General features: G+C 46.4%; 1 protein-coding gene across 11 annotated transcripts in view; it reads right to left on the bottom strand.

Annotated features, from left to right (window-relative positions):
• PCYT1A (phosphate cytidylyltransferase 1A, choline) overlaps positions 1–27,824 on the bottom strand; it is a 333,268-nt gene that overhangs the window by 37,692 nt on the left and 267,752 nt on the right. For all 11 annotated transcript variants that reach the window (XM_069617498.1, XM_069617488.1, XM_069617489.1 and 8 more), the window contains one exon: positions 23,403–23,545. In XM_069617498.1, coding sequence (XP_069473599.1) covers positions 23,403–23,545 — 143 coding nt within the window. The remainder of the gene's footprint in view (positions 1–23,402; positions 23,546–27,824) is intronic.

Below are 27,824 nucleotides of genomic sequence, written 5' to 3'. Positions count from 1 at the left end.
TCTTCGTGCAGTCGCCATTTGTACTCTTCTGGCAGAGGAAAATCTCTGCCGAGTATGTCTGCCAGAAGATTGAGTTCCCCTGGAACATGTTGGGATATCAGGAACATCTTGTGTTTGAGAGCCCATATCCAGATGTTTTGGGACAGCTTGGATAGCCCTGGAGAGTGAGTGCCCCCCTGTTTGTTCAGGTAATACATGTTGTGCTGTCGGTCAGGACCAGCACTATCTTACCTTGCAGTTGCTCCTGAAAGGCTTTCAATGCCTTGAACACTGCCAGTAGCCCCAGTAGGTTTATATGGTTGGACGCTACCTGAGGGGACCACACTCCGTGTGCTGTCTGTTGAAGCAGGTGAGCCCCCCCACCATGTGAGAGATGCGTCTGTCGCGAGAGTGGCTTCCACTGCAGGGGTGGTGAAGGTTTTCCCCTTCAAGAGGTTCTCCCTCGACCACCACTGCAGAGAGAGAACGAGGGCTGGCGAGACAACTAACAGATCTTCCCATTGTCCGCTGGCCTGACACCACTGGCTGTTGAGCTACTCTTGCATGGGACGTATGCGCAGCCGCGCGTGGGGGACCAAGTATATGCATGACGCCATCATCCCTAGCAAACGCATAGCTTTGCGAACCGTCACCTCTCGACTGGCTACATACTGAGGAACCTGAGAGAGCATGTTCTGAACCCTCTCGCTGGAAGGGAAGACTAGACTAGAACTGTTTTACTTGGCTGGGTACTAAGCTGGATTTCTTTTTGTTGATAGAAAATCCCAGGCTGAACAGTAGGTCTACTGTTTTTTGGGTGTTCGAAAAACAAACGTCGAACGAGTCCCCCGTGATGAGCCAATCGTCGAGGTAAGGGTAAACTGGAACTGAAAGTCTGCGCAGGTGTGCCGCTGCCACTGCCAGGACCTTGGTAAACACCCTTGGCGCCGAGGCTATGCTGAAGGGGAGTACCTTGAACTGGTAGTGTTTGTCCTGAATCACGAACCTTAGGAATTTTGTGTGCGCTGGCAGCATTGAAATATGAAAGTATGCATCTTTCATATCCAATGTTGTCATGAAGTCCCCCTGTTTTAGCAACTGGATCACCTCTTGCAGTGTTACCATGCGAAACTTCTGGGGCTTTATGAACTTGTTCGCTGGGTGCAGGTCTAGAACAGGACGCATGGTGAGATCCTTTTTGGGTACAAGGAAGTACACTGAATAGATACCCTCGTTTACCTGAAGAATCAGGACGGCTTCTATGGCGTCCTTTCCCAGCAGCGCTTCCACCTCTTGGATCAGGATCTGCAGATGTTCCGGTGAAAGGCGTCGATGTTTCAGCGGTCTGAACTGTGGAGGTCGGGCGAATTCCACGTAGTAACCGTTGGCGACCATCTTTAAGACCCACTGGTCTGAAGTTATCCCCTCCCATGCCTTGAGGAAAGATTTTAATCGCCCTCCGACCGGGGAGACATGGGAGGGGACCTGGTCTTGGTGGTCATTTCTGACCCAAGTTGACGCTCCTCTGGAATTGGAGCCTCTGCCTCTATTGTTTCCGTGCTTCTGACCCCTCTGGGGGTAGTAGGTGGTGCTTGCAGCAGGATGACTTGAGTTGAAGTTGCCCGTGCCGAAATTATTTTGAGCGGCGCGGGCTTGTCCTCGGAAGGACCGCCGAGAATTACTCAGAAAACCTGAAAAACTGCTCCAGCCGATCCATACACCCCTCAAATTGCTCCATGGTCCACTTGGATGACTCAAATGGACCTAGCTGAGTAGGAACCATGTTCTCCGCCCTAGGACGTTGTGAAGATCTCCTCAGGGTGCTTGAGAGGGGTACCTGGCTTTCTTCGTAAGAGTCTTCGGGATCGTCTTCCAAATCCGTGGAAAACTTTTCGGCGGATTGGCCCATAACTGGGCGGAACCGGTACTAGGTCCACCGCCGCAGCAATCCTATTGATGCTCTTACGGATGGTCACCGAATCTTCGGGAGACAACGCCTCCGATGATGTGTCGACAGTGAAAATGGCGTCGACGGCTCCAGAAGGGCCAGCGGATGGCTTCTCGGGTAGAGGCCTACTCGTAGTTTTCGGGACTGTACGGGCCTTGGAATCTGTCGAAGTTTCTTGTTCTGAAACTTCGGCACGTGTAGTTTGGGGAGTAGCGCCCTTGTTATGTTTGTTATGCCCAGTCGTCATGTGCTGCTGCGGATGCGGGGAAGGCTTAGGATCAGACCGATCCGTGGGCGCCGCCGAAGTTTCCGGCGGACCCGTAGGCGCTTTCGTCTTCTTCGACAAAGTCGTCGAGGAGGGCGCTTGGGTTGTGTGCTTTGTGCGGTGCGATTGTACGCCCCTGTCACCAGGTGTGGTCCCTGTAGCAAGACCGGAGTCAAGCCTGGAAGGGTCGGGGACGGGCGTGGCGGCCTTAGAATAGTCCGCCTCAAGGTCTATAACGTCCGCGTTGGACGTTTGGTCATTCGATGTACCCCCGTCACTTTCGGCTGGTGTTGCGGCAGGGGAGGGAGGCTCCACGTGTGACATTCCGTACGCGGCCCACCGCTTCAACCGGAGTTTACACGCCGAACACTGCTTCTCGTCGTGCTCTAGGGGGAGACAAGCGTTACACGACGTGTGCTCGTCTTTCCACGGATATCTGACCCTACACACAGGGCAGAATATAAATGGAGTCCTTTCCATAGCAGAAGGGAAGGGTGACCAGACCAAAAAGGAAAGCAGTGGAAAAGAGGAAAGACATAATTTTTAACAGTATGGCAGACCCCAAGCCCACTCTCCCTACTGTGTAGGCCGGCCAGTAGGCCCGACCACGTGGAAGTCCGAACGCCGGATCTTAGGCGCCGGAACCCACAGCCGTAGACTATTCCCCCGTAGTCTTCGTCGAAGATGTTCTTGATGGGCGAAGTGACTTAACGGGGATTAAACCGACAATTCGGTAAGATAAACAATGTCTCATGAAGAACTCCGCTATAGGGCGACCAGTTATCTGGGCGGAAAAAAACCATCCGAGGGACCTCGGCGCATGAGGGATTTTGGGTACTACACACGTCACGATAGGGATAGTGTTTCAGACACGCCTATGCCGACGTACCCTTTTGGTCCCCGAAAGACAAGATGCAATACTCCGCGGTTACCACTGGATGTTGGACCATATGCACAGCATGCGATTCTAAGCAGATAAACAAGCATCAGAAAGGAAGATTCAGCATGCGCCCCCGGTTCAGGCCGTCCAAACTCACCTACGAAGAGGTGTCTAGGCCACTGCCGTCATGCAATGACTGACAGAGTTCCTCCATCTGACTATGTCCAGACAAAAGGTCATCAGGGACGTCAGGATGCACAGGCAAGCCCATCTCCTGATCAGACAGTTCATCACCTCTGAAATGTCTTGCAAATGTTGGAAAAAATCCAATCTAGGAGGAACAACAGACCTGGGCTCAAAAACAGGCCTTACAGACTTACTGCGAGACTTCCTCCGAGGTTCCACAGCCCTCAGGGGCACCTTTGGCAAATCCTCCACAAACGGTGTCGAGGGCGCTGAGGGAATCAGCGTCGACGTCAACCGAGGCACTGACGGCATCAACGACTTCTTCGAGGGCGGAGGCTTGAGATCGTCCATCGACGGACACGGCGCCGATGGCGTCGATGCCTTCTTCGAAGGCTTTGCAGGTTTCGACGGCGTCGAGAACCGGGACCTGGACCTGGCACGGCTATGGCGACGTCCCTTGTCCGATCGGGACCTCGGCGGCTCCCGATGATCGCGCCAACCTCCCGAGCCCAAAGGTGTGCGAGTGGTGGACCAAGCCCGTTCCCTGCCGGCTTCTTTCGAAGGCACGGACGGAACTGTGCCTTGCAACTGAAAAATCGCTAACATCTGCTGGCGGAATGAATCCCATAGAATGTCTCGAGGCAGAGGAATGGCGGGAACCACTCCTAGACCGAGACCCCCTCGATTTTCGCCGATGCCGAAAGTCGGCCCTCGAGTCATCAGTCGAAAGCCCAGCGGACTTCGATTTACGGGGTTTGGACCCCTTACCTACCTTTAATTTCCCCTTAGGCTCCTGCAAGGCCTTACACTTCAGGGACTGGCATTCCTTGCAGTCAGATGTCGTGCGGGTCCGTGATGGGACATTTTCGACCAGCAGTCCCGACACTTCTTAAAGCCCGGCCTCATAGTTGTAGAGGAAGACTAAGACATTGTTCGAAGAGAAGAATCGAGCGTGCAGGGTATCCGAATCAAACACGTTTGCGGAAAAAACGGAACTGAGGCTACGGGCGTCATGCATCCTATATAGAACATCCGGTGACGGAGGCCCTCGAGGGACATCGGATCGATGCAGGACGCCCTCTGATGAAAATTTTCTGAAGCAGCACAACTGTGGACATTACCTGTCATAGATATGGATACGTCGAAGGACACAATCCCCTCGAAATATATTTAACACATTTGGGGCAAAGAGTCACAGCTGCTGTGCCATGCTTCAGTGCAGAGTGTGCATAGAAACAGAAAGGTGTGGCTGGTACACGCATGAGTAGGCCCCTGTGCGTCGAGCATGGTTGTGCATGCCAATTTTTAACATATAAATGCTAATGCACAACATGCTTGAGTTTCGTTTAGCGCACTCTCCCACAAATAAGAATTATATTCCACTGGGTGAAGAAAGCAAGAAGTGCTTTTCAGTGTCCGGTAGTGCAAGGCATCCCACCCCCTTCCACTGCACCGTCATACAGGAACTTTCTTCCCCATTTTTGTGGGTGGCACCACCAGCCATTACTCAGTATATCATTATACTCCAAAGGGCTAATGAAGCAAGATTTTCAAGGAGAGGTAATAGATGCATTTCCATTAGTCCCCACAGAAGGAATGGTAAAGGTACCAATGTAAGCATTAGTTCCCGCAACCACAACTAAAGCAGAGCTCCGTAGCCCACCTAAATAACAAGGAGAGAAACGATCCACGTAAGTGCCACTATAATGAAGCCCACCTAACTATCGAACCGCTTGGGAACCCCCACTTCATATCTGCCACTATAGTGTAGTCCACCTAAATAACAAGCAGAATTGGTACTCTATCTGCATATTGGCCACTATGGTATGGTGTAGCCCACCTAACTAGCGAGCATATCTAATCAAGGAAACCATCCACGTAATGCCACTATGGTAATGGCAACATAGATGACGAGCAGTTTAGGAACCCCGTCTCCATTTCGGACACTACAATAGCCCACCTAAATAATAAGCGATGAGGGAAGCCATTCACATAACAGCTACTACAGTGAAGCCCACCTAACTAGCGAGCAGATCTGATCAGAGAAACCATCCACGTAACTGCCACTATAGTGGAACATGTCCCAGTTGTCCCAATTTGCTTGTATCCCGGAAGCCACTGCATCTTGCAGATGCCATACGATAACTTTAGTGCCAGTCAAATATTAACCAACCACCAGCACACAAGGAAGGTATAAACTTATGTGGTACAATATTAACTTTGCGGTCCATGAGATATCAGCACACCAAGTGGATAGGAGGAAATGAGATCACTGCGAACCAACAAAAAAATGCTCATCATGGTGTCTTGCTAAAAGCAGTCTCACCCACATTCCTACTGATGGTGCCCTTGGACTGTAGTTTAATCTTTGCGTGATGTCTCCGAATATATGGCCATCAAGCGTCAGATGATGCAAGTAAGTTTAAAAATGGTACCATGCAAGCAGCATATTCATTTCTGAAAAGCATTGTTTGCAACAACAAAGGCGTGGTTGCCCCTCTACTGAGAACAAACACTGGCGAATAACCCACCTATGGGTAGGTTACATTTTAGCGAACTGTACCCTTCACAGAGGAAATACGCATATGAATTTCAGTCTGGTCCCACCCACAAGTTGGAAAAATTATTTGCCTTAAAGTGCATAAAAATTCAAACAGTGCTCTTTGGATACCTCTGCTTTGGACATCCCAGGCAATTAAAAGTCCTCCAAGAGATACTTCAGACTTCCTTCACAAAATCAGAGATACACCATTGAAACATAACTATTTAAAACCAACTGTGGATGCAGTCTCTCTACAGCAGGGGCCTGCCAACTGTGGATGCAGTCTCTCTACAGCAGGGGCCTGCAACCTCTGGCTCTACAGATGCTTTGGACTACGGCTCGCATGATCCCTCGCCTGAAACACTTGTGTACAGGCGCGTTATAAATGCCATATCATATCAGACTACACTGACTAGGTCTGATGGGAGTTCTAGTTCAAAACATCTGGAGAGCCAAAAGTTGCACACCAATGCTCTAAAGGGATCAACATTGCTAGGAGATATTTAGCAAAAAGGACCACGAAAAGCTACCACGAGCCAATTTGGACTCCCTTACCAACTGGTGCATATAAATCAGGGTGCAATATTTTATTACAAACATACCTATGCAATTAATTCTGTGGGTTTCGTTATGTATATAAATAAGCATTAGGACAAATCTAGAACACACTTAAAGCATAATGGGTTGCATGTCAATTGCAAATTAGATTAACAGCAAAATATGTACTAGCTCCTGGCTATTGGGGAGGATTTATACACTGGAGCAGATTTTAGCACCTGCGTATCACATTTATATTTTGATCCCCGTTAGAAGAATCAATCATGAGACTGAAATACATGCTTGTAAACACTTCCAACAAGCAATGTTTCAGAGCTCTCCGAAATATTGTGAAATGGTCATGCAAATGTAAACATTCATTAAGTCTCGACATCAATGGGTTCACTTTGTCTGACTTCGATTACAAACAGAAAAGAGGCACCACTATGGCATACAAAGTCAAAATATTAAGGACAACGACATTCAATCAACAATCCAACCAACTCCGAAAGCTGTTAAAACACTGGAAGATTCTTCTGGCAAGCAATTGGTGAATTACCTACTGGCATTGCTCATGGCAGCCTACCAAAGTAAATGTTTACAGCCAGCTTTGACACAACAGAGGGCAAAACTCCTATGCAAATCAAGCAGCTCTCACTCCAAAAGGAGCAGTCCATTTTAAGGTAAACCCACTGTATGCTTTCGGTTAGATTTGGTTGTCAGGTTCAATTTTGCCTACTTAGTTGCTACAAGGCAACCTTTTACTTTGATGTAACAGTCAGTTTTTGGTGGACTGCGACCTCATTGCTATAATTAGCTGTTCGCTATTGACCAGAAATTGCAGCACCCACTGATTGTTTTTTTACATTTCTCAGCTTAAACCTTTCCATGCCGATTCTTGTGGCTGTACTATAAGACAATCCATCCAGCCATCAAAGCTCAGTAGTCAACTGGATCAACCTTTATCACGGGGCACATGGAATCTATGAAAATCCACGCCAATTTCTTGGGCTACACATGTATTGTGCTTTCAATTCTCTGGCCACAAGCGGAGATAGAGCTAGCTTTTATCTATTATACCAACGTCATCCCCAAGCATAACCATAGTGTGAACCTTATCCTGATTTATAGGCCCCCAATAGAGATGCCCACTTGAACATATGGTGCAGTTACTCTTCCCATTATAAAAGCCTAATTGTTCAACGATTTTGTTGTTTTTTAAATCGCTGGAAAGAAGACCCGAGAGATGAGCTTGCCTTGACTTAGAACGCTCAATACAAAACATGGATATTCGGGTGAACAATTCGGGTCCATCGCATATGAAAGGTTACACTCTATACTGGCTCTCTACTAGGCATATGCAGGTGCTGGATGTGGTTACGGCCCCCTGCATATGGTCCGATCATTTCTTCCTTACCTACAAGGTAGTGGTCCCATCATCCTATCAGCAGAACTATGGCATTGCTCGCCAGATTCACAGTAGACATTTCCCAAAAATTGGTTCTACCGAATTGGCGAGTTGTTTAACTGAACTCATGTCCCCGACAACTGACCAGGATTCTCCTGACATTTTGGTTGATAGATATAAACACTCACCTGCAAGCCTTCTTGAATAGTACAGCACTGCTTAAATTTAAAACAGTCAGACCACGGCAACCATCAAGAGTTGGTTTACTTCCAATCTCTTACTAAATCAGAGAAAAAGACAGGCGGAGCGAAATTGGCTTAAAGGTAAAACTCAGTCAGGCAAAGAAGCCTGGAAAATGATTGAGCAAGAATATAAACAAGATTCTAGAAACTAAGAAAACTCATTATGTTGAACTTATTACCAAAGCTCGAAATGAAACTAAGAAATTGTTTAAACTATTCAAGAACTTGGAAAAATCTAGTGCTCCGAATAAACTGTTCGAGCCTTCTAGAGAAGATTGCTTACACGTTCAGAAAGCATTCACAGATATATTCATTGCAGCACGCGCAAAGATTAATACAGACCGGGACAAACGGGCCATGTTGGAATCCCAGGCCCCTACAGTGCTTGAGCAATGCCAAGTCTCACAGCCCCGTTTCAATTTCTGTTCGGTAGCCAATACTGATGTTGGTTTGCTGAAAGATATGTACCCGTCCAACTGCCCGGGAGAGCTTCTCCCCTCTAAAAGTATATTGGAAAATAGTTAACTGTTTGCTCGCTTTTTCAGAAGATTTATAAACGCCTCTTTTGCCCAGGGAACACTTCCCACAAATATCAAAGATGTAGTGGTGAGCCCTATATTAAAAAAACAAGGACTCCATCCTAAGGATTATTCCAATCTTAGGCCCATTACGAATACTCTGTTCCTTTTGAAAATCATAGATAAAATGGCTACCATTCAGCTGCAACAGTTCATGGAAGACCAGTATTCATACGAAACAGTCCGGGTTCCGCATCAACCATGGAACATAGAGTGCTCTCCTCGATCTATGCACTCGTATGTTAATGACTCTGGAAAGGAGTGGGTCGGGGCTGCTGATTGTTCTTGATTTATCGGCAGCTTTCAACCTACTCGATCATAACAGCTGTTGAACGTGTTGGCCGATATCGGACACTGTTCAGAGAAAGTCATCTAGTGGATGCATTCCTTCCTTTCCGGTCGGAAATCCAGAGTGTGCTGGGGAGAGGTTTCCTCCGACTCGGCTCCGATCCACTATGGGGTACCGCAGGCTGCATGCATATCCCCGGGTCCATTTAACATTTTTATTAAGCCTTTATGTGGTGAACTGGAGAATCTGGGCTTACAATTTTGTAACTACAACAATGAATTTCAACTAACCATGGAGCTTAGTGGAAATTATGAGACCGACCAAGAAAAATTGAACTCCATCTACAAGTTTATCAAAGACTGGATGACTGCCAATTGGCTAGGTCTAAACTCTACCAAAAGGGAACTAATGGTCTATGGGTCGAAACATGCCAGAGAAGTGTGGAGTCTGGCCGATGAAAGTTTAGAGGAAGAGGGGAGTTGTACTGTTCTCGTGGACAAAGTAAAAACTCTTGGTATTTACAAGGAATCATCGCTTAATGCTGATGCCCGTGTAAATTATGTGGTGAAGAATTATAACCATTACCCAAGTATTTTGAGACAGATCTGTCCCTTGGTCACCCAGAAAAATAATGAGAAGCTGGTTGGAGCCATACCCAAGTTCGACTACTGCAACTCCTTCTTAGGTAGGGCAAGTAAGGAATGCTTGAGTAGGTTACAAAGGATTCAGAATGACACGGTTCGGGCAGTTTGTAATATTGTACAGAGAAAGCCGGTGACCGGGGCCAAAAAAAAAAGCTTCACTGGCTCCCTGTCACTGAGGGGGTCCAGTTTAAGATGCTCGCGCTGGGAAATAAGTGTCTGTTTGGAAATGCGCCCCCCTATTTGAAGGAGAAATTTGAAGTATATAGACCAACCCGGAATCTATGATCTTCCAACACCCTTAGCCTTAGTATTCCCCGGTTCAAGGGAATGAGAGGGATTGATCGCTCTTTCCCCGTTTTGATGGCCCAGGATGTGGAACAAGCTTCCCAGTAACTGAAAGGAATCACCTTACGTTTAGGAAAGGCTTGAAATCGCTGTTATTTGCTTAAGCAGGGTCTGGGGTCTGTTTCTGGCCTCTTCTTAGTTCAGTCTTGTTTTGTCTTTCTGTTTTGTGTAGCGCCTCGATGCCCACAGGCTTTGGGGAGCAATAAACAAATAGAAATAGAAGTAGAGGCGATACATTCTCTCTAACTCTGGCAATGAACACAATGAATTTTTAAAATAGAAAATCCAAACAAAATATGCCCATGGGCATTCTGTAGCGTATGTACAAATAAACCGGTCTTATTTAACATATGCATATCAACAAAACACAATGGGACAGCAAAACTACACCTTGCAGAGCCAGTGGTTTGGATCCCTATCACGGAAATGCTCAAGAAATGATGCGTTAATGGATGACTGAATAAAGAAAAACATGAAGAAAGTAAACACTGTGGTTAGAACAAACCCAAAACAGAAACCTGTGGTGTAAATAAAGGGGAAAACTGATTTCATTCACTGTGTATTTGGTATGTATTCAAATAATGCTTGGGCACTTTGCCTGCTATCGTGATAAAGCCTTGTTTGTGGGTTAAACATGTTTTCTGAGAACTGCAACCTTGCCAACTTATTTTGCAATAAGGAATGTAAAATTATTTTAGACTGCACAATAATCTATAGTGTGGACACCAGATTTCATTTTATACAGTTCGTACCTATGCAGTAGAATTCCATCAAATTTCCTGCAAATTAGCCAGATAGAAAAAACCATTGGTGAAATCCATTTCCGGTTGAAAACACCCCCTCGAGGAGTTAGTGCAGCCATTTCACTTCTTTTCTGAGTCTGAAGTAAGCAAGCTGTGAAACGTGACAAACATGCAGCAATAATTGTCTAATAAACCAATCATGAACTGCATTCTCTGCGTGCATTAATTGTGCCACAAAAAGTCACTGAATTTAATACAATCTTCTCAAGCGCGTGCAACACACAATTCACACATTAGTCACAGATTTCACATGTTAATGTTCCTTTCACCACCTTTCAGTACAATTAGCTGATGAAACGCTGATGGCATTATTTTGAAAGTATGACATCAGCCCATTTTGCAATCAATAACATTATTGAAGGATCAGTTGAAATCAACACTTTCCGAACACACAGTTCATTAGTCAATCATCACATTGTAAAAAGCCAAGATGCTGGCTGTCTCTGGAAGCATGGTTAATAGAATGGGAATCGTAGAGGGCAATGCAGTTAAGCAATGAACAGACAGATGGATTATATCTCAGATCCGTCAGTCAACTTGTACATTTCTGTAGTCCATTAGAGAGACATACATTAAGCAAATCAGACAAGTCGGTTTGAACAACTGAATTTTAGAGCTAGGGCTGTCTTCAACACACAGGACATGCTAAACCTGAATGCCAGAATGAAAGTGCTAATGGCATGTCCTCCTATGGCATTGCCCATCAATGCCTGTATGGCATGACTGTGGAAATGGTAGAGACACGACTAAAGCACTGGCACAGAAGTAGCCAACCTAAGAATGTCATCCTCCCATTTTCTTACCCAGAACAGTTTTGGCTATACCTTTGACCCAAAGTCTAAAAAGGATGCTTGAAGCAAAGCTTCAGGACAAAACATCCCACGCGAAAGGCAATGTGGGATACATTACTCGCCGTTGCATTTCTGGTGCTTGTATCTGCTTAGATTCCCATGCTCTGCATAGTCCGACACCTAGTGGAAGTCGCTGAGTATTACAAGATTTTTTTTCGAAACGCGAAAACGGACGTCGACAGGGACTGATTAGTAATACTATCCCTAGTGTGAAGTGTACTGTACCCATGGTCCTTCACACGTCGAGGTCCCTCATATTGTTTCTGACATGAGGTTGATGGATTGTAGTGTCAGTACAGATGTGATAAAGCAGAATCAGTGATAATCGAGAAAACATCTATGCTCATACTCGAGTAGGGGAGGAAGGGTGGGCGCATGTGAATCTAAGCAGATCCAAGCACCAGAAATACAATTACGGTGAGTAAAGTGTCCCTTCTGGGGCTTGTGGCTCTGTTTAGATCACATGCTCTGCATAGATTAGTGAGCAGCATCTGGAGAAGGTGGTGGAAGTTAGAAGATACACCGGCAAAGAGATGTTTTAGGACCGCTTGTCCGACCTGTGAATCTGCTTTAAAGTGTGTGTCAATGCAGTAATAATGTGTGAATGTATGGATGGAACTCCATGTAGTATAGAGCGCGCAACAGCCCATGGGCATCGTGGCATCGTTACGGATACGATACATGCTGGTTACAAAAATACAAGACAGAGGATTTAAAGTTAAACAGGTTGTGCGTGAAGCGACAGGACTTGGGTTACATGTTCCTTTTGCAATTCACAGCGGGAGCATAAACATAGCTCAGTTACAGTGCAGGACGTAGATGGGCTGAGGGAGGTGACAAGGTGGCATGGGGGTCACACGAGGGCTAGTTGAACAGGGTGGTTTTGAGAGTATTGCGAAAGGTGGAGAGCGAAGGTTCAGCTTTCAGGGCATTGGGTAGTGCATTCCAAAGTTTGGGAGCAATGTATGGGAAGCTAATGCCTCCTACTTTCATTCTTTTGATGGGAGGGACGCAGAGTTGATTGGCGTGGGGACTTCTTTTTGGGTGTGTGGCAAGGTCTCTGGTAATAGTATCTGCCAAGTAAGATGGGGCAGTGAGATTAATGCACTTGTGCGCCAAGGTGAGTATCTTGAGGTTCATCCTATCTTTGACTCTGAGCCAATGGGCTGCACGTCTAGCCTGGGTGATGTGGTCCCTTTTGGTGATGCGGACGGCTGCTCGGAGCACGTTGTTTTGCACTGTTTGTAGTTTGTGGAGGTTAAGATTGGAGGTGCCTGCAAGGAGGGCGTTACAATAGTCTAGTGTCGCTCCTATTGTGGCTCGGGCAATGGAAAGGCAGTTTTGGGTGGTTAGAAAAGGTTTTATGGCATTTAGGAGTTTGGTGGTGTGGGCGGATGCAAACGCAATGGCGTTGACCTGTCGAGTCATCGAGATGGTCGAGTCAAGATAGACTCCTAGTGCTTTGACAGTGTTGGAGACGGGTATGATGGAATTGTCAATGGGAAAGTCTTCATATTTTGGATCCAGTTTGGGTAGTAGTTCCCTGGTGCCTAGGAGGATAATCTCGTTTTTTCCCTGTTTAAGCAGAGTCCATTGGCTGACATCCAAGTTTGAATGGTGGTGTAGATTTGAAGGAGGAATGTTGCGTCCTGATCGTAGGAGCCAGTGAGGCGGAGGAGTACTTGCGTGTCGTCGGCATAGTTCGTGTAGGCGATGCCGAGCGAGTCAAGTGTGTCGAAGAGAGGTTTTGTGAATAGATTGTAAAGGGTAGGTGTGGTGTAAGAACCCTGTGGCACTCCACAATGGATTGTGGTGGGGGGAGCATTTGCCTGATCACTTTCATTGCTCTGCCTTCTAGAAATGAGGTTATCCATGAAGTGGCTTTATTAGAGAATTGGGCTGTGTTGGAGAGATAAGTCAGGATGTTGTGATCAGCCAGATCAAACGCTGCAGAGATCTCTAGGAGTAACAGTAATGCAGGTTTGCCTTTGTCCATTATCTTGATGATTTGGTTTTTCAAATTAAGAAGGGCAGTTTCTGGGCCATGGCCTTTGCAAAAGCCTGATTGTCTGTTGCCTAATATGGCGTTAGTTTCGAGGTAGAGTTGGATTTGGAAGTGGGCGGCTTTATCCAGAATTTTAAGGAGGAATGAAACTGTGGTGATTGGACAGTAATTGTTAGGACAGGCGGGGTCTAAGGACGGCGTCTTTAAGAGGGGGCGACCCCAAGCCTCTTTTAGGCTATGTGTGACCGTGCCTGTAGAGAAGGAAGCATTGATGAATGCTGTGATGATCGGGGTCAATGCGTCAGAGCATTGCTTGATGATGGCTGGAGGGCAGATGTCTCCTTTGCAAGTGGAGGGTTTGATATGGAGGAGCAGGTCTGCTACTTCCGAATCTGTGACTTCCCGAAATGAGAATAGTGGGGTGTTGGGGTGAGGGGTGGACGATGCAGCGGATAATATATTGTTTTGCTTGGGTAGAGCTTTGCGCTGTGCCTGAATTTTTTCTGGGAGAAGATTGATTTTATTCAGGAGAGCTGCCTGAATGTTAGAACACCAGGCTTCATCTTTGATGATTTCTTCAGGGCTGGAGGGAGCGGAGATGAGATCTTTAAAGATTGCAAACATTTCTTTGGATTTAGAGCTAGCTGAGGCGATTCTGTGGTTAAGGGATTCGGATTTGGCTTTGAATATAGATTTCTTGTAGGTCATGGCAATGTTTTTGAATTCAGTTAGAGTGGAGGGGTTGGGTGATGATTGCCATTTAGCTAAGGCCAGGCGTTTGTTGGCACATAGAGTAGATAGCTCATCCGTGAACCAGGGGTTAGTATGCATTGATTTATTTTCCTTCTTATTCTCAAGAGGAGCTATGGACTCGATGGCTTTGGTAAGGGTGTTCGAGTAGATGTTTCCCAGAATGTCGGGGTGGTTAGTAAACAGGGGTTTAAATAGTCTTGCAGATGGGGTCCAGAGGGACATTTGGAATCCTGTACCTCTGGTAGAGCGTGCCTTTGGGGTGAAAGGTAAAACCGTTTTGGATAGGGAATAGCAGAGTTGTATGCATTTGACCATCCATCTGGAGATAGCGCTCTTTGATATGTGGTCGCCTTCTCTACCAGGCACTATGGAAACAAAGAGTTGGTCTGTTTTCTTTAGGGGTTTTGTTTTGTTCACATAGTACAAGAGCCCCCTCCGTACATCAAGTGTATGGAGGCTTCTTTCTGCTGAGTTCGATGGATTCTGAACGAAGGTGGAAAGTTCTCTGGATTGCTTTACATGGAACTTTGAAATGAATTTAGGTGAGAACCTAGAATGTGTTCGGAGGACAATCTTCTCCTTGTGTATAATGAAAAATGGGTCTTGTACAGACAAAGCCTCTAGCTCACTGAACCGTCTTATGGAGGTGATAGCTACCAGGAATCCAGTTTTCTAGGTAAGATGCTTGAGGCTGGCCTTGTGCATAGGCTAGAAGGGTGGCCTCATGAGCTTGGAGAGAACATTGAGATCCCAACCCAGGGGAGGGTTGGGAATTGGTGGTATAGTTCTTTAACCCTTCCATGAATGCCTTAATGACAGGGACTTTGCACAAGGACATCTTGTCCTGTGAAGTGGTGTAAGCCGGTAGGGCCACCAGATGTACCTTTAAGGAACTGAATACTAGGCCAGAGTCCAGTAAGCCAAGCATGTAGCGTAGAATGTTAGCTGGAGAACATTCTAATGGATTTAGTGATTGCAGTGTGCACCATATCACAAATCTTTTCCACTTACTAAAATAGCAGTGCCTGGTGTTGAGTTTTCGTGCCTCCTTGAGGATGTACATACACCTTTGTGGAAGGATAAAATGGGCAAACTCTGACTTCAGGAGTCAAGCTGCCAAGTTAATTGATTGTAGGTGTGGGTGGACGGATGCCCACATGGGTTGTGTCAACAAGTTGTACAGGCACCAGGGCTTGATAGGGTCGCACATCGCCCGCTTGAGCAGATGTGGAAACCAGGGCTGTCTCGCCCATTTATGAGCAACCAGGGTTAGGGTTACTTCTTCCAGGTGCAACTTGTGCACTAGCCTGCTCTGCTCAGGAGTAGTGTCGGGGGGATGGGGGAGGGGAGGGAGCGAAAGCAAATTTCCCTGACCAGTTCGTCCACAGGGCATTCCCCTTGTACCCTGGCTGGGGAAACCTGGAAATGAAGTCTGGGCATTGTGCGTTTAACTTTGTGGCAAACAAGTCTAGTGGGGGGGGGGGGGGTCACCCCATAGTGAGAATATTCTGTCTAAGATATCTGTCAAGTTGCCACTCGTGTTTTTTCTGGTAGCGGGTGTTTGCTTAAATTGTCTGCCAGAGAACAGAGATCCCCTGGAACATGTTGGGATGTTAGAAACATGTTCCGCTTGAGTGCCCACCTCCATATTTTCTGGGATAGCTTGGACAGACTTGGAGAGTGTGTGCTTCCCTGCTTGTTCAGATAGAACATGGCCGTGGTGCAGTCTGTGAAGGCCTGCACCGTGACCGTGGAGATGTTGCTGAAAGGCATGAAGAGCCTTGAGGACTGCCAAGAGCTTCAGGAAATTGATATGTCTTTGGGCAGTAGCGAGTGTCCACTGTCCGTGGGCTGTGTGGTGGAGGAGTGCACCCCCAACCGGCGAGTAAGGAGTCTTTAGTTAGGGTCACTCGAGCTGGTGGAGTGCGAAAAGGTTATCCTTGTAACAGGTTGTCCTTGGACCACCAGCGAAGAGCCTGAACCAGGGTTAGCGAAAAAAAAAAAAAAATCACTAGATCGTCCCCCTGTCCGCTTACTCGAGACCACTGTTTCGCTAACCATTCCTGCATTGGTCGCAGGCGCGCGTGAGGAAATAAATGCACCTTGAAACACTTGTGTACAGGCGCGTTATAAATGTCATATCATATCAAGAGGCCATCATCGCTAGCAAGCGCATTGCTTTGCGTACCGTTATCTGGGACCGACCTTGTATTGAAGTACCTCTAACAGCACATTTTGTACTCTCTCGCTTGAGGGGAATGCCAGCTCCACTTTTGTGTTTGGGACAGCCACCAGAAATTGTTTCATCTGGCTCGGGACTAGACTTGATTTTTTCTTGTTGATGGAAAAACCCTGAAGAGTAGGTATATTGTTTTTTGCATATTTAAATTGCACATTTGAGATTTCCTGGTAATCAGCCAGTCATCCAGATAAGGGTATACCGGGATGGACTTTCTGCGCAGGTGTGCTGCCACTACTGCAAGCACCTTGGTGAACACTCTTGGTGCTGAAGCGATGCCGAATGAGAGTATTTTGGTAGTGTACACACGCCGCCTTGAAATGCAGGTATTTTCTGTGCGTAGGGTGCATTGAAATATGGAAGTATGCATCTTTCGTAGTCACCCCGTTTTAGGAGAGGAATCACCTCCTGAAGTGTGGTCATGCAAAACTTCTGTTTGACATGTTTGTTCGCGGGGCGCAGATCTAGTACTGGCTGCATGGTAAGGTCTTTCTTTGGCACAAGGAAGTACATTGAATAGACACCCGGTTTACCAAGACTAATTCTTTTGAGTCCTCCTTGAGCAGCGCCTTCATTTCCTTCAGCCGTATGGCTGTTTCTTCTGCTGTCAATTTGTGTCTTGGTGGGCGGTATGGTGGTTTCTGAAGCAACTAGATGCAGTACCCGCCTGTTACGGTGGACAACAACCACTTGTCCGATGTTATCCCCTCAAATGCACGTGTGAATTCAGTGATTCGGCCTCCTACTGGAGTGGCATGGGAGGGGAACTGAAACTGCGTGTCATTGCTTGGGAGGGGCTGAGCCTCTACCAGGTGAGGTTCTACCTCTGTCTCTTTTATTCCCTCTTTGAAATCTGGACGAGGAACCATGGCCATCTGACTGGCCCCAGGACGAGGACTGTCCTTGAGAGTAGCCAGAGGAACGTTGTGCACCCTGGCCCCGAAATATCTTAAGAGTTTGGGGAAACCCGTTGGGAGTAAGGCCTGTTCGTTAACTGCACAAGGGATTTTACTCATCCATGGCACTCTTGAGGGCATCCTTTGCAGCCTTCCCAAATAAAACCTTTGGCTCTATTGGCATGTTTAAGAGGGTTGCTTGAGTCTCTAGCTTAAACCCTGAATGCCTAAACCAAGCATGCCGCTTAACGAGCGTCCCCTCCGCTATGATGCGTCATGCGTTATCCGCCACATCCAGATTGTTTTTCAGAATACAGTTTGAGATTTGTTTTCCTGCTGAGACGGTTTTAAGCAGGTGAGTCTTTAGTGGCTCTGGGACGGTTTCTAGTTGTTGTTCCAGCTCATCCCATTTATGGCAGCCGTAACTAGCCAACAATGTCGTATTGTTTGCAATTCTTGTCTGGTAGGCTGCAGAGGAAGCAACCTTTCTCCCAAACGTATAAATCGTTTCTCTCCTTGTCTGGCAGGGCTTCTGCCGATGCCAGGGGACTGCCTTCCCTTTTCCTGGTGGCGAGGACCACTAGAGAATCTGGTCTGAGCTGGCCCTCGATATACAGGGGGTCAGTGGGTGCAGGTCTGCATAGCTTTTCGATCCTTGGATGGACCGCCCCTGTAAGATTAGGTGTTACGGTTGGATAGGCCTCTGGACTGACTGCAAGAGAGGTATAAATTGGGTGACAGACTTCTTGTCCCCCAGGTTATCCTCCACAAAGTCTTCATCGACCATTGTCTCCTGAGTGCGATATTGAAATGTTGCGCCACCTTTATTAGCCTTTTATTAGCCTTTATTAGCAGTTAGTTATACTGGAGTTGGTTGTCCACTGGTGAATCTGCTACCGGCTGGTCCTGGTGGTCTGGCGACTGCACTATGTAAATGTCATCATTGTCGTTGAACTGGTCTTGCCCATAGAGGTCCCCCGAGAACCTGCTTGGTCGCCATAATAGGAGTCTTGAGGTGGGTCTTGGTATTGAGTGGTGTCTTGGAATGTCGAGGCCGGAGTGCCTAGGGCAGAGGTGCTCGGCTGTGGCTCAAGGCGAGACTTTTTGGCAGGGGGTGGCTCTGCTGATGCCCCTGGCTGTGAGAATTGTTGTGGTGTACAATGACATGAGGGTGGGAAGCCCAAGATGACAGGGCCCTGGGAGGGAGTGACATCCTTTGCAGGGGCGGGCTTGGAGGGAATGGTATCTTCATGGCGCATAGCCCCAGAGAGGATGTCTGTGGCGTTAGAAAACTGTCTGGGTGTCTTTGTGGGCCGAAGGCACCTAAATTTCTTGTTTTGTAGCAACCTTGCCTTGAGTAGTGAAGCACTGATGTGTTTCTTGATTAGCGCTCGTATTTTCGGCGCTTTTTTAGGAGACACCGAAATGCCTTTCGCTGCCTGTTCTTCGGCGCGCAAAAAGGAAGCCCTTCTTGTATACGGTGTCCAAACCAACCATCGCTTTCGGTTTTTGGGAACTGCCATGAGGCGAAAGCGTGTGCGATGGCCCAGTGAACAGTGAGCAACTTGAGGCTTTATCCCTGGTCACCGCATGGGCGTTGATGCTAGACTGTCGTTGAGTGTCGGCTGTGGGGTATGCCCTTCGTGTATTTGTTTGGGTCCTGGCCGCCAGGGGTCTTCTCCATCACAGGACCGCCGGCCTGCTTCTCAGAGAAGGGGATCTGCACTTGGGGTTTCGACAGATCCGGATCGCCCTCGGCGTTACTCATGACCCCGCAGCTGCCCTCGCTGGCGTGTTCCGTTACGTCTATGGAGGTCCCGGCAGCACAACATTACGTCTGCCAATCCTTTGGGGCTTCGGCCAAAATTGCTGACCGTATTTACAGTGCTTTTCGGCGAGATCCCTTTTGAAGACGGGGATTGCACACTCGGTGCGTATCTTTCCACAGGAATCTACGGTGGCGGGAGGGACAACATTTAAATGGGGTTTTGTCCATTATGTTTTAAAAGGGCAGTTGGGCAAAAATAGAAGAATGGGGATGATGGGATAAACATTTTCTAAAGGAAGTCAGAATAGAGAACATCTCCCTATTGTGATGGGCGAGGCCCGTACGACTGGTCATCGATTGGTCAATTGTTGATGAGATGAGTGTTCGTCAGGAGCAGTCGAGTGGTTGAACAGTCGTGTGACGTAGCGAACCACAAAGGAAAGGAAGAAAGTCTACAGTTAAACTGTAGTAAATCAAAGGCATCAGCCTGGAAGAGAACTCTGCGTTTGCGACCGACTTCAAAGGCGGAAAAAAATAATCTGAGGGACCTAGACGCGTGAAGGACCATGGGTACAGTACACGTCACACAAGGGATAGTATTACTCAACCCTGTCGACGTTAGTGAGTTTTGAAAACAAATCTTGAAATACTGTGCGACTTCCACTAGATGTCAGACTATGCAGAGTTCTCCTAAAACGTTAGGTGTTTTTGGCAGTTTTTCTTGCGTTTTAAAACAGTAACAAGTATCTTTTCAAAAACAGGTTTCAGTGGAAGCTCACCCCCGAATCAGACACACAGCGACTCAAGTTAAATGTTATGTCATTTTGCATTTATATAGGCCCTTATGTACCATTGGTATGGTCTCAAGGTGCTGGTAGGTTGAACGCCCTCGGGAACCGAAGTTCAAGTCAGTGGAGAGTAGAGAGAGTCAAACGGTGCGTGTCAGCACCGGATATGTGTGCAGCTGGTGTGGCATTCGTGTGATAGCTGCTTTTTAGCGGTAGATGTAGTGGTTGAGAGATCAAGAGTATGTGTTCGTTCTGGCAGGTTTTTATCCAGACTGATTCTGGCTGCGTTAGGCCTGAGGAGAACACCTAGGCTGGAGGGTGTATAACCAGCAGTGTTTAATTAGGGTGATTGGGAGTATGAGGCAGGCGTTGGTATGAGAACAGCTATACCGAACAGTGTCATAGTATCGCTGTGTTCTAGTTGAGTGGTGGTGTAAAGAAGAGAGTAAGCATGGAGATGCGATATGGCCCACTCTAATAGTACCATGTACTCCATCCGTTCCATGTACTCCGGCTGTCCCATGCATTACGATCGTTTCAAGTACTAAAAAAAAAACATTCACCGTCATGCTCTTTCAAATGTTCCATGCACTCAAATCATTCTATCCCGCACATACATCACCCGTTTGCTCGACACTCCACACCATAATCTACATCTGTTCAGCACCTTACAATGGCTCAATACCACCGCACCCTACATCCGCTCAACACCCTACATCTGGTCAGCCCCATCACGCCCTATATCGGTTCAACGCCCTAAATCAGCACAACACTCTACATCCGCGCCATTCTATTATCCACTCACACAACCTACATCCGCACCACAGCCTGCATCAACACCACACTCTTATCTGTTCCATGCTTTTATCTGCTCCATGCCTCATTCATTTTGCGCACTCATCCGCTCCACGCACCCATCCGGTCCAGACACGCACCCATCCGCTCCAGACACGCACCCATCCGCTCTACACACTTCATCCACTCGATCGACTTTGTCCGTTCCACTCTCTTCACTCATTCAACCTGCATTATACAATGACAATTTTTGCATGGAGAAAACAAGCAAGCATTTCAGCTAATTTGTGGACCGAAGGCATTGCTGTGTGGCTCTGAACTGTGGCTACTTGGTGATATAGTGTGGTTTGTGTTCTATTGGCGGCAATGGCCTATAATACTCTTTCAATGAAGGATTTGAAAGCTCTCCCTTGCGAGTCACAAGAAAAAAATCTTTAACTTCTGCAGCATAAAGATTACATTTATTTCTCCAACATATATTGATTTTCATGCAGTGCTAGGAAACCACCTGCAGACACTGGAAAAGTTCCCAGCCATCAGATTACAATTTTTGTTTGCGGCAAGGAGCCAACATCAAAGTCCCAGCAATGAAAGTTAACTAGCAGGTAAATAAGTGTTACCCATTTCAGATCATAGCAACAACACCCAGATTTCACAATATTTGCACTTTTCTTAGGTGTTTTTGTCAAAGTATTTATAGTCCAAGTGTAACTCCTGTGTCATTTAGTAGGTTCAGAGTGCTGGTTTCCTATTCAACGGTGTAGTAAAAGGGTAACATGCTGCCTGGGATGTAAGAGGTTAAGCTTTCAGGTCAGTAGTTCCTAGTTTGAGATCATGCTGGTTGTTCATTAGTTAGGAGGCTCTGTATTGTGGGGATAGGTGCCTGGCAGAAGGTGGCAGCATGGCATCTCCCTGGAGGATGACAGTCAGTAGCTGTTTCCAAGTGACTGCATGACTGCCAGTTGACAGGGGACAGGTCAGGGAGCAAAGAGTGTGCAAGTCAGAGAAAGGGTTTTTCAGGAGAGTGGTGTTTTAAACCGAGTTCCCAAGCACATAACAGAACTGCCATGATGTGGGTTAAGACATAATGACAAAGGTCCCTGGAGGAGTTGAGGAGGGGGCTAGCTCAAGTGCTTAGGCAATGGGGGAGGCACACAAGAAAGGCAATGGACATCATTATGAGTTGATGGCAGACTGACCAATCAGGGGTGTCTTATAAAGAACTAAATATTAATAAAGGGAAAGGGTAGCAGTAAAAGGCAAACACCCTGTAGCCAGGGGTGTTCCAGTACCTCCCACAGATACTTATGACAGGAGTAGTATGAAGAAGCAGAGGATAGGAGAAGTTATTGACAGGTGGTCACTGGTGTTTAAGGTGCATCATTACAGGTGTCCTACTGTGAGTAGAACAGGTGGGCTGCCCCACAGTTAGCAAATGTGGAAACTGACTGATATCTTCTGATTACCATTCATCCGAACAGGTCAGGGTTAGGAGTCCAGCTGGTTTACTAAAAGTAGGTCACAGGAAAGGGTCACCCACAGGTAGCCCACTTATGATGCCTATTTCAACAGAAACCCTGGGTATCTTGACAGGTGCCAGGTGAGAGAAAAGATGTGTTAACTGGCAGCTTTGAAAGCCTACACAGCTACTCCTTTGTTTGAAAGTAGTGTTAAGCAGGCATAGGCTAGATTCGAAATCTTTGTAAATCTTAAGAGCGAAAGGTCAGGTAAGTTGTGAACAAATGAAGCCACCAGTAAGGTCGAGGAGTCACCTGGGCATGAGTATCCACCCTCAACCTATCACTGCACTGATACGTTATGGACCCACTCTTAATATGTATAGGGGTTGCCAGCATCGAGTTGTTGAACTACAAATGCTTTTGTTAAAGCAAAAAGGTAAACGATATGCATCTTGTAATGTTTACTGGGTTGTGTGGAGAGATCAGTGTATTGCATGGGTCTGAAAACATTGGGTCTCGAAATGTTTCGGCCTGCAATGCTCATCAGCCCTAGCACAGTATTGCCAATAGTGAGGGGTCTTGGGAGTCCAAGTCCAGAACATCTGGACAGCCACCCTGCTGCATGGCCAAAAAGGTAGGCCGTATTGCCCTCTCATTCAATAGGTGGAAGCACTGTCAAATAATATCACCATGTGTGAGCGGCATTATTCTGGGCATGGTCATCTGGTGGGGGACTGGATCATGGAATTAGCTGTAACCCTGACCTCTTAGAGGCGCAAATTAGTGCTGCCTATATTAAGCACAAAATAAGATGAGCAGTTGCACAACAAAACATTTTCAAAAAGAACCTGATCCAAAACGCCAATTTTTCTTTTTAGCATATTTTAGTTTATACACATTGGTATTTAGTTCAACAAATCTCTCCTTCCATACTCTCTGGCAATGATAAATCCCTCAAGTGACATCATGGCAGAGGCATAAAGCAATGGTCAAAGCTTGATCAGGTGGGGTAGGGCAGGTATAAGGGGCAAATAAAAGCATTTAAATAAAGTGTGTGAAAGAAAACCGATGCTGCACATTATAGCTGCACTCAAAGCATGACACGTATTTATATTAAACAGCAAAATTATAGTGCAAATCTGCGATATGCTCACAAAGGCAGGGAACAATGGACAAACAAGAGCAGGTGGCGAAAACTCACATTAATGAAGCTGACGTTGAGCTCTTTGGCGGTGTAACCTCTCTGCAGGTTACGTCTGGCATACACATCGTAGTCCCGCACTATCCTGGTGATTATATCGGATGTAGAGATGCCTTCAGTCCTCTGCGTCGGCGCAAACATGCCTGAAGCACCAAGGGGAAGGTGAGAGAAAGCGCCATGATTAGTCTGGGTGATAATTATCTGTAATACTTTAGACCCAAACATGATGGCATCACATTGAAATGTGTAAAGGTTACTCACGGTGATAACTCTACTCCTAGTCTCCTTTCCTCCATACTCTTGGAATGTCCATCCCATGTCAATGAGGCATTAGCTTTTTGCAAGGAATAAAATGTTTTAAAAAATGTCCTGCTCGCAGTCACTGCACGCATTGCACACGCTGCACCCAAAGTGACTCCACTTTCCAGCTTTGTCCTCCTGTCCTTTTCCATCAATTGATTCAGAGAAATCACATCACTAAGTCTTAGAAGGGAGGGTGTAAGGAGGAAATTGAACTGTGGATTCAGAGCACAGTAGTTACCACAGTGAGTAACCTTTACATACTCCTACATCCCAGTCCCATGTCCTCCATACTCTGGGTGATTCACAAAGCATGAACAGTCCAGAAAGGGGTGGGGGGAGGGGCATAGACCCTCCCAGTTGGGCCAAAGAAATCCTGAAGAACAGTTTGGCGAGACGGTGCATTGAGCCTACAAATAACCATGCATTATTAAGGATTACAGAAAGATGATGTGGTGGCCCACAGGGTTTCAAGGTGGATGGCATCAATTGGTACATACCTGTGGAATGCAACTGAATAGTCTGTGTAAAGTCTCTTGGGAGGGATAATTTCCAGACATTGGTCACATGCCTGCTGGGCCTAGTGACCAAAGCCACTCTTCACTGATGAGGCCGAAACATGTCTGGGGATTCATGTGGTCCCATGCAGAAGGAATGTGACCAAGCAGTGCAGGATGGACTGCCCCTTTTGGGGTGGGACCAAATCGGATTTGCAGATAGTCTTTCCCATTTTGCAATGGCCTAGCAGGCAAAGAACGATGGTCGGGAGGGCTGCAAAGTGCAATGTCAAGAGGTTAAGATTAATTCTAAACCTTCTAGCCATCAACTCATGTGTTTTGCTATAGTCGCCCCTGGTGGGACGGGTATGCCCAGATGTGGGTCCTGTGCATGCTGGGCCTTGGGGCCCATTGTACTCCTCACTGAGAAGGCCCAATGAGGCTGAAACATGGCTGGGGATGCTTGCGGTCTCATGCAGAAGGCATGTGACCAAGCAGTTTGGGTTGGACTGCCCCTTTTGGGGTGGGACCAAGCCCGATTTGCATATGGTCTTTCCCCTTTTGTAATGATTTGGCAGACGAACGATGGTCTGGGGGGTTGCCCAGAGCAATACCACAAGGTTAAGATTAATTTTAAACCTTTCAGCCATCACCTCTTGTGTTTTGAGGTAGATTTTTTCTAACATGATCAGTCAGTAGGATTCACATTGTACTATCAAGCTGGTTATGGTATGGAGTGCTTGGCTGCCTATCTGTGCAGCTGCTCAGCATAAGTCATGAACAGTCTTTCTGAGGATAATATCAGTTTAAAAGCTAGAACATGAGAGTCCTCTGAAAAGCCAAGTTATGCAGAGTTCTTTCTGCATGACTGAGGAAGGAATTTGAAAGCAGGGAGGTAAGCAAATCTCTTGGTTATATGAAAATCTGGCATTACCTTCAGAAGGAAGGAGGGGCATGTCTGAAACATGACCGTCTTTATGAAAAGCGAAAGGGCTCAGGGGTCGATGGGGCTTGAAGATCACTTGTCAAACTGAGAATGCTAGGGAACGAGAAGGCACCAAGTAGACTAAATAGGCCAATTAGAAGTAAAGAAATCCCTTAATTAAGGCATGAGACTTGTAAAAAGAGCAGAGTGCGACAGGTTCCCTATGGAAGAGGTGGTAGCTACTGGAGGTGGGATGGCCCACAGTTATGCGAGCAAAGGGCCCTGCAACTGTGCTTGGACCCAGGAAGGAGACTGTACTGGGAAGCATTCTTTGTTGAATGGGTTACAAGTCCAGGAGGCCTGATGGGAAATCTGCAGAGAGTCCAGGAGACAGCATCCCTAGAGGAGTAAAGAATGGTGGAGACGTAGCTAAAGGAATCGCGAGAGGACGTGCAAGAGCCGGAACAATGATATATCTAGAGAGAGCTTACGATGAGAAGGCTCCGACATTGGAAATTCGAGAGGAAAACCCAAAATGGAGCAAGAAGTAAGAGGACAAGGCCAAGAGGGAAAGACATCTTGTAGGGCCAAGTGCTGTTTTTTGTGAACTGTAGTTAAATGATGTAACCAAAGCGACACACGAAGATTGACAAAATTAAAGGCCAGACAACATGGTCTGGAAACTGAGTTGAAAAGAAGTGAGGAAAAGAAGAGTTCTGATGTTGCATTGTCGGAAATGTAGTGAAAGTATAAAGAGCCCCGTAGAGAAGGAAAACCCAGCAAGTGAATTCTGGGAGCTTAAGCCTTGAAGAAGTTAGCACAGATGCACCATCCTAACTAAATGAAATTCGGAATATGAAATAAAACACAAACAAAATTGCAACTGTTTACAGAAATCCCCTTTCGCCGATTCACCACAGGTGAACTCAAGAGTACTGTCAGATAAGACCTGGAAGCGTCAAATTCAACCCCAACCATGACAAATTGGAAACGAATGATAAAACGTATATATCAGCAAATTGATTGGTATCGCCAAAGACCAAAAAATGGAAATCAATCCACTTGCTACGATATTGTTAGCTTGTGGATATCTTAATTGCAGCTTCAATGAGATCAAGGGTGCCCTTAGATAGACTCAGCTGGACAATAACAGTTCGTCAGAAACAAGGTCCATAGAGGGGAGGGATGGAAACTGGGCATGCTGACTTGGCAGATTGACTCACTGTGGAAGATCACATGGAGTAAGGGAAACCACACCGAGGTGGTCTGAAAGACCACAGCTGGCCAGCGAAGGGCAAGCAGAAGTAAGGAGAAGGTTTGCTTCATGCGGAATTTGCATCAGAAAAATCCAGCTGTGGTCTCCATCTCTTCCGTGATATGCAGTTATAAATAATATAAACACCAGCCGTTTAGAAGACAGGGAAACAGGGCTCTAGCTTTTGCACCCAGAATTTAGGAAAAATAAATCACTCAAAATGTATTCTACCAAACAAAAAATCTCTTTTCACTGAATATGCGCTAATCTATTCACAAATGAAACATACAAGGAATTCTTTCAATAGTACATCCATTTATTGAATGGCATGTGCACGCAAGTCAAATGTCCTTCTTTAGGTACAGAACTAATGATATAATAAAAGTGGAGTTCAAATGTTTCAATTTCTAAATCGCTGGTAAATCCTCAATAAGATTAGAATGATGTATCCTAAATACTATATTCCATTGTGTTGTGGGTTTTGAACTGTTGATTCAATTTGTAAATTGGCATGAAGATCACTTGATCAGAAATTTGAAGATGTGTTTATGTAGATGTAATATTGAAAGAACACCAACTTAGTTTAATTCTTGTATAGATTAGCAAATATCCAGAGGAAATAGTTCATCGTCACACTGAATTTGGTTATTCCTTGGAGCAAGAGGGGAAAGAGGGGCTAGCATATATGTCAGGGGGTGAAATTAAGATTAGATGAGCAGGAAATAAACACAGCGCCTGTGTTAACCAGTGATCAGGACCTACCACCGGGAAATGAGGAGCTAGTCCATGGAGTTACACAAGTCTAACTTCCACAAACAATGCAAACCTATCTTTGTGTTGATTATTTATGAACCCTCATGCTCTGAATGTTACATAGATGTGTCCCAATGTTAAATTCAGATCGGTGTGTTTGTTCAGTATCATTTGGCATCTGGAGCCAAAAGTAGTTCCTGCTAGCTGTTGGTGTCAAGGTAACGAGGGTCTTCTAGGCTACAGGCAGGAGCTAAATAGTTCCCCTCAAGTTCAAACCACGTATGTTCATGACATTCCAGGTGTGAGCTAGAATGCGCCCCCACACTATCCAGGAGAAATAATGCCTTATCCTGGAAGCATAATGATGGCACTTGGCATTGTCCTAAATTGCCAACAGATTCACTTAAGGGCTGCCAGAGTGTAGAAAGTAAAACTCTCCACTTCATGATGAAGTCCTTAATCATGATTGCACTGCAAGATCCTGCATCTCTGTGGGGAATGCTTGTGAGGCGACTAGCCCAGAGAAGACTTCGTTCAAAGGCCCACTCCCAAATCTCTATCACCAATGTGCCTGAAGGGAGGAGCTGTTATGACCTCGTTATCTACAAGATGTCTGCCAAGTCATCCTTCAGGATGAGCATACCAAAGTCTCTGAATGCAAGAAGAAAAGCTTTGACAACTAGAAATATCGC

This window comes from Ambystoma mexicanum, chromosome 10 (assembly GCF_040938575.1).
Source record: "Ambystoma mexicanum isolate Mex_15411 chromosome 10, UKY_AmexF1_1, whole genome shotgun sequence".
Taxonomy (NCBI): domain Eukaryota; kingdom Metazoa; phylum Chordata; class Amphibia; order Caudata; family Ambystomatidae; genus Ambystoma; species Ambystoma mexicanum.
Note: the sequence above shows the minus strand (reverse complement) of the source record. Positions and strands in the feature narration are given on the sequence as shown.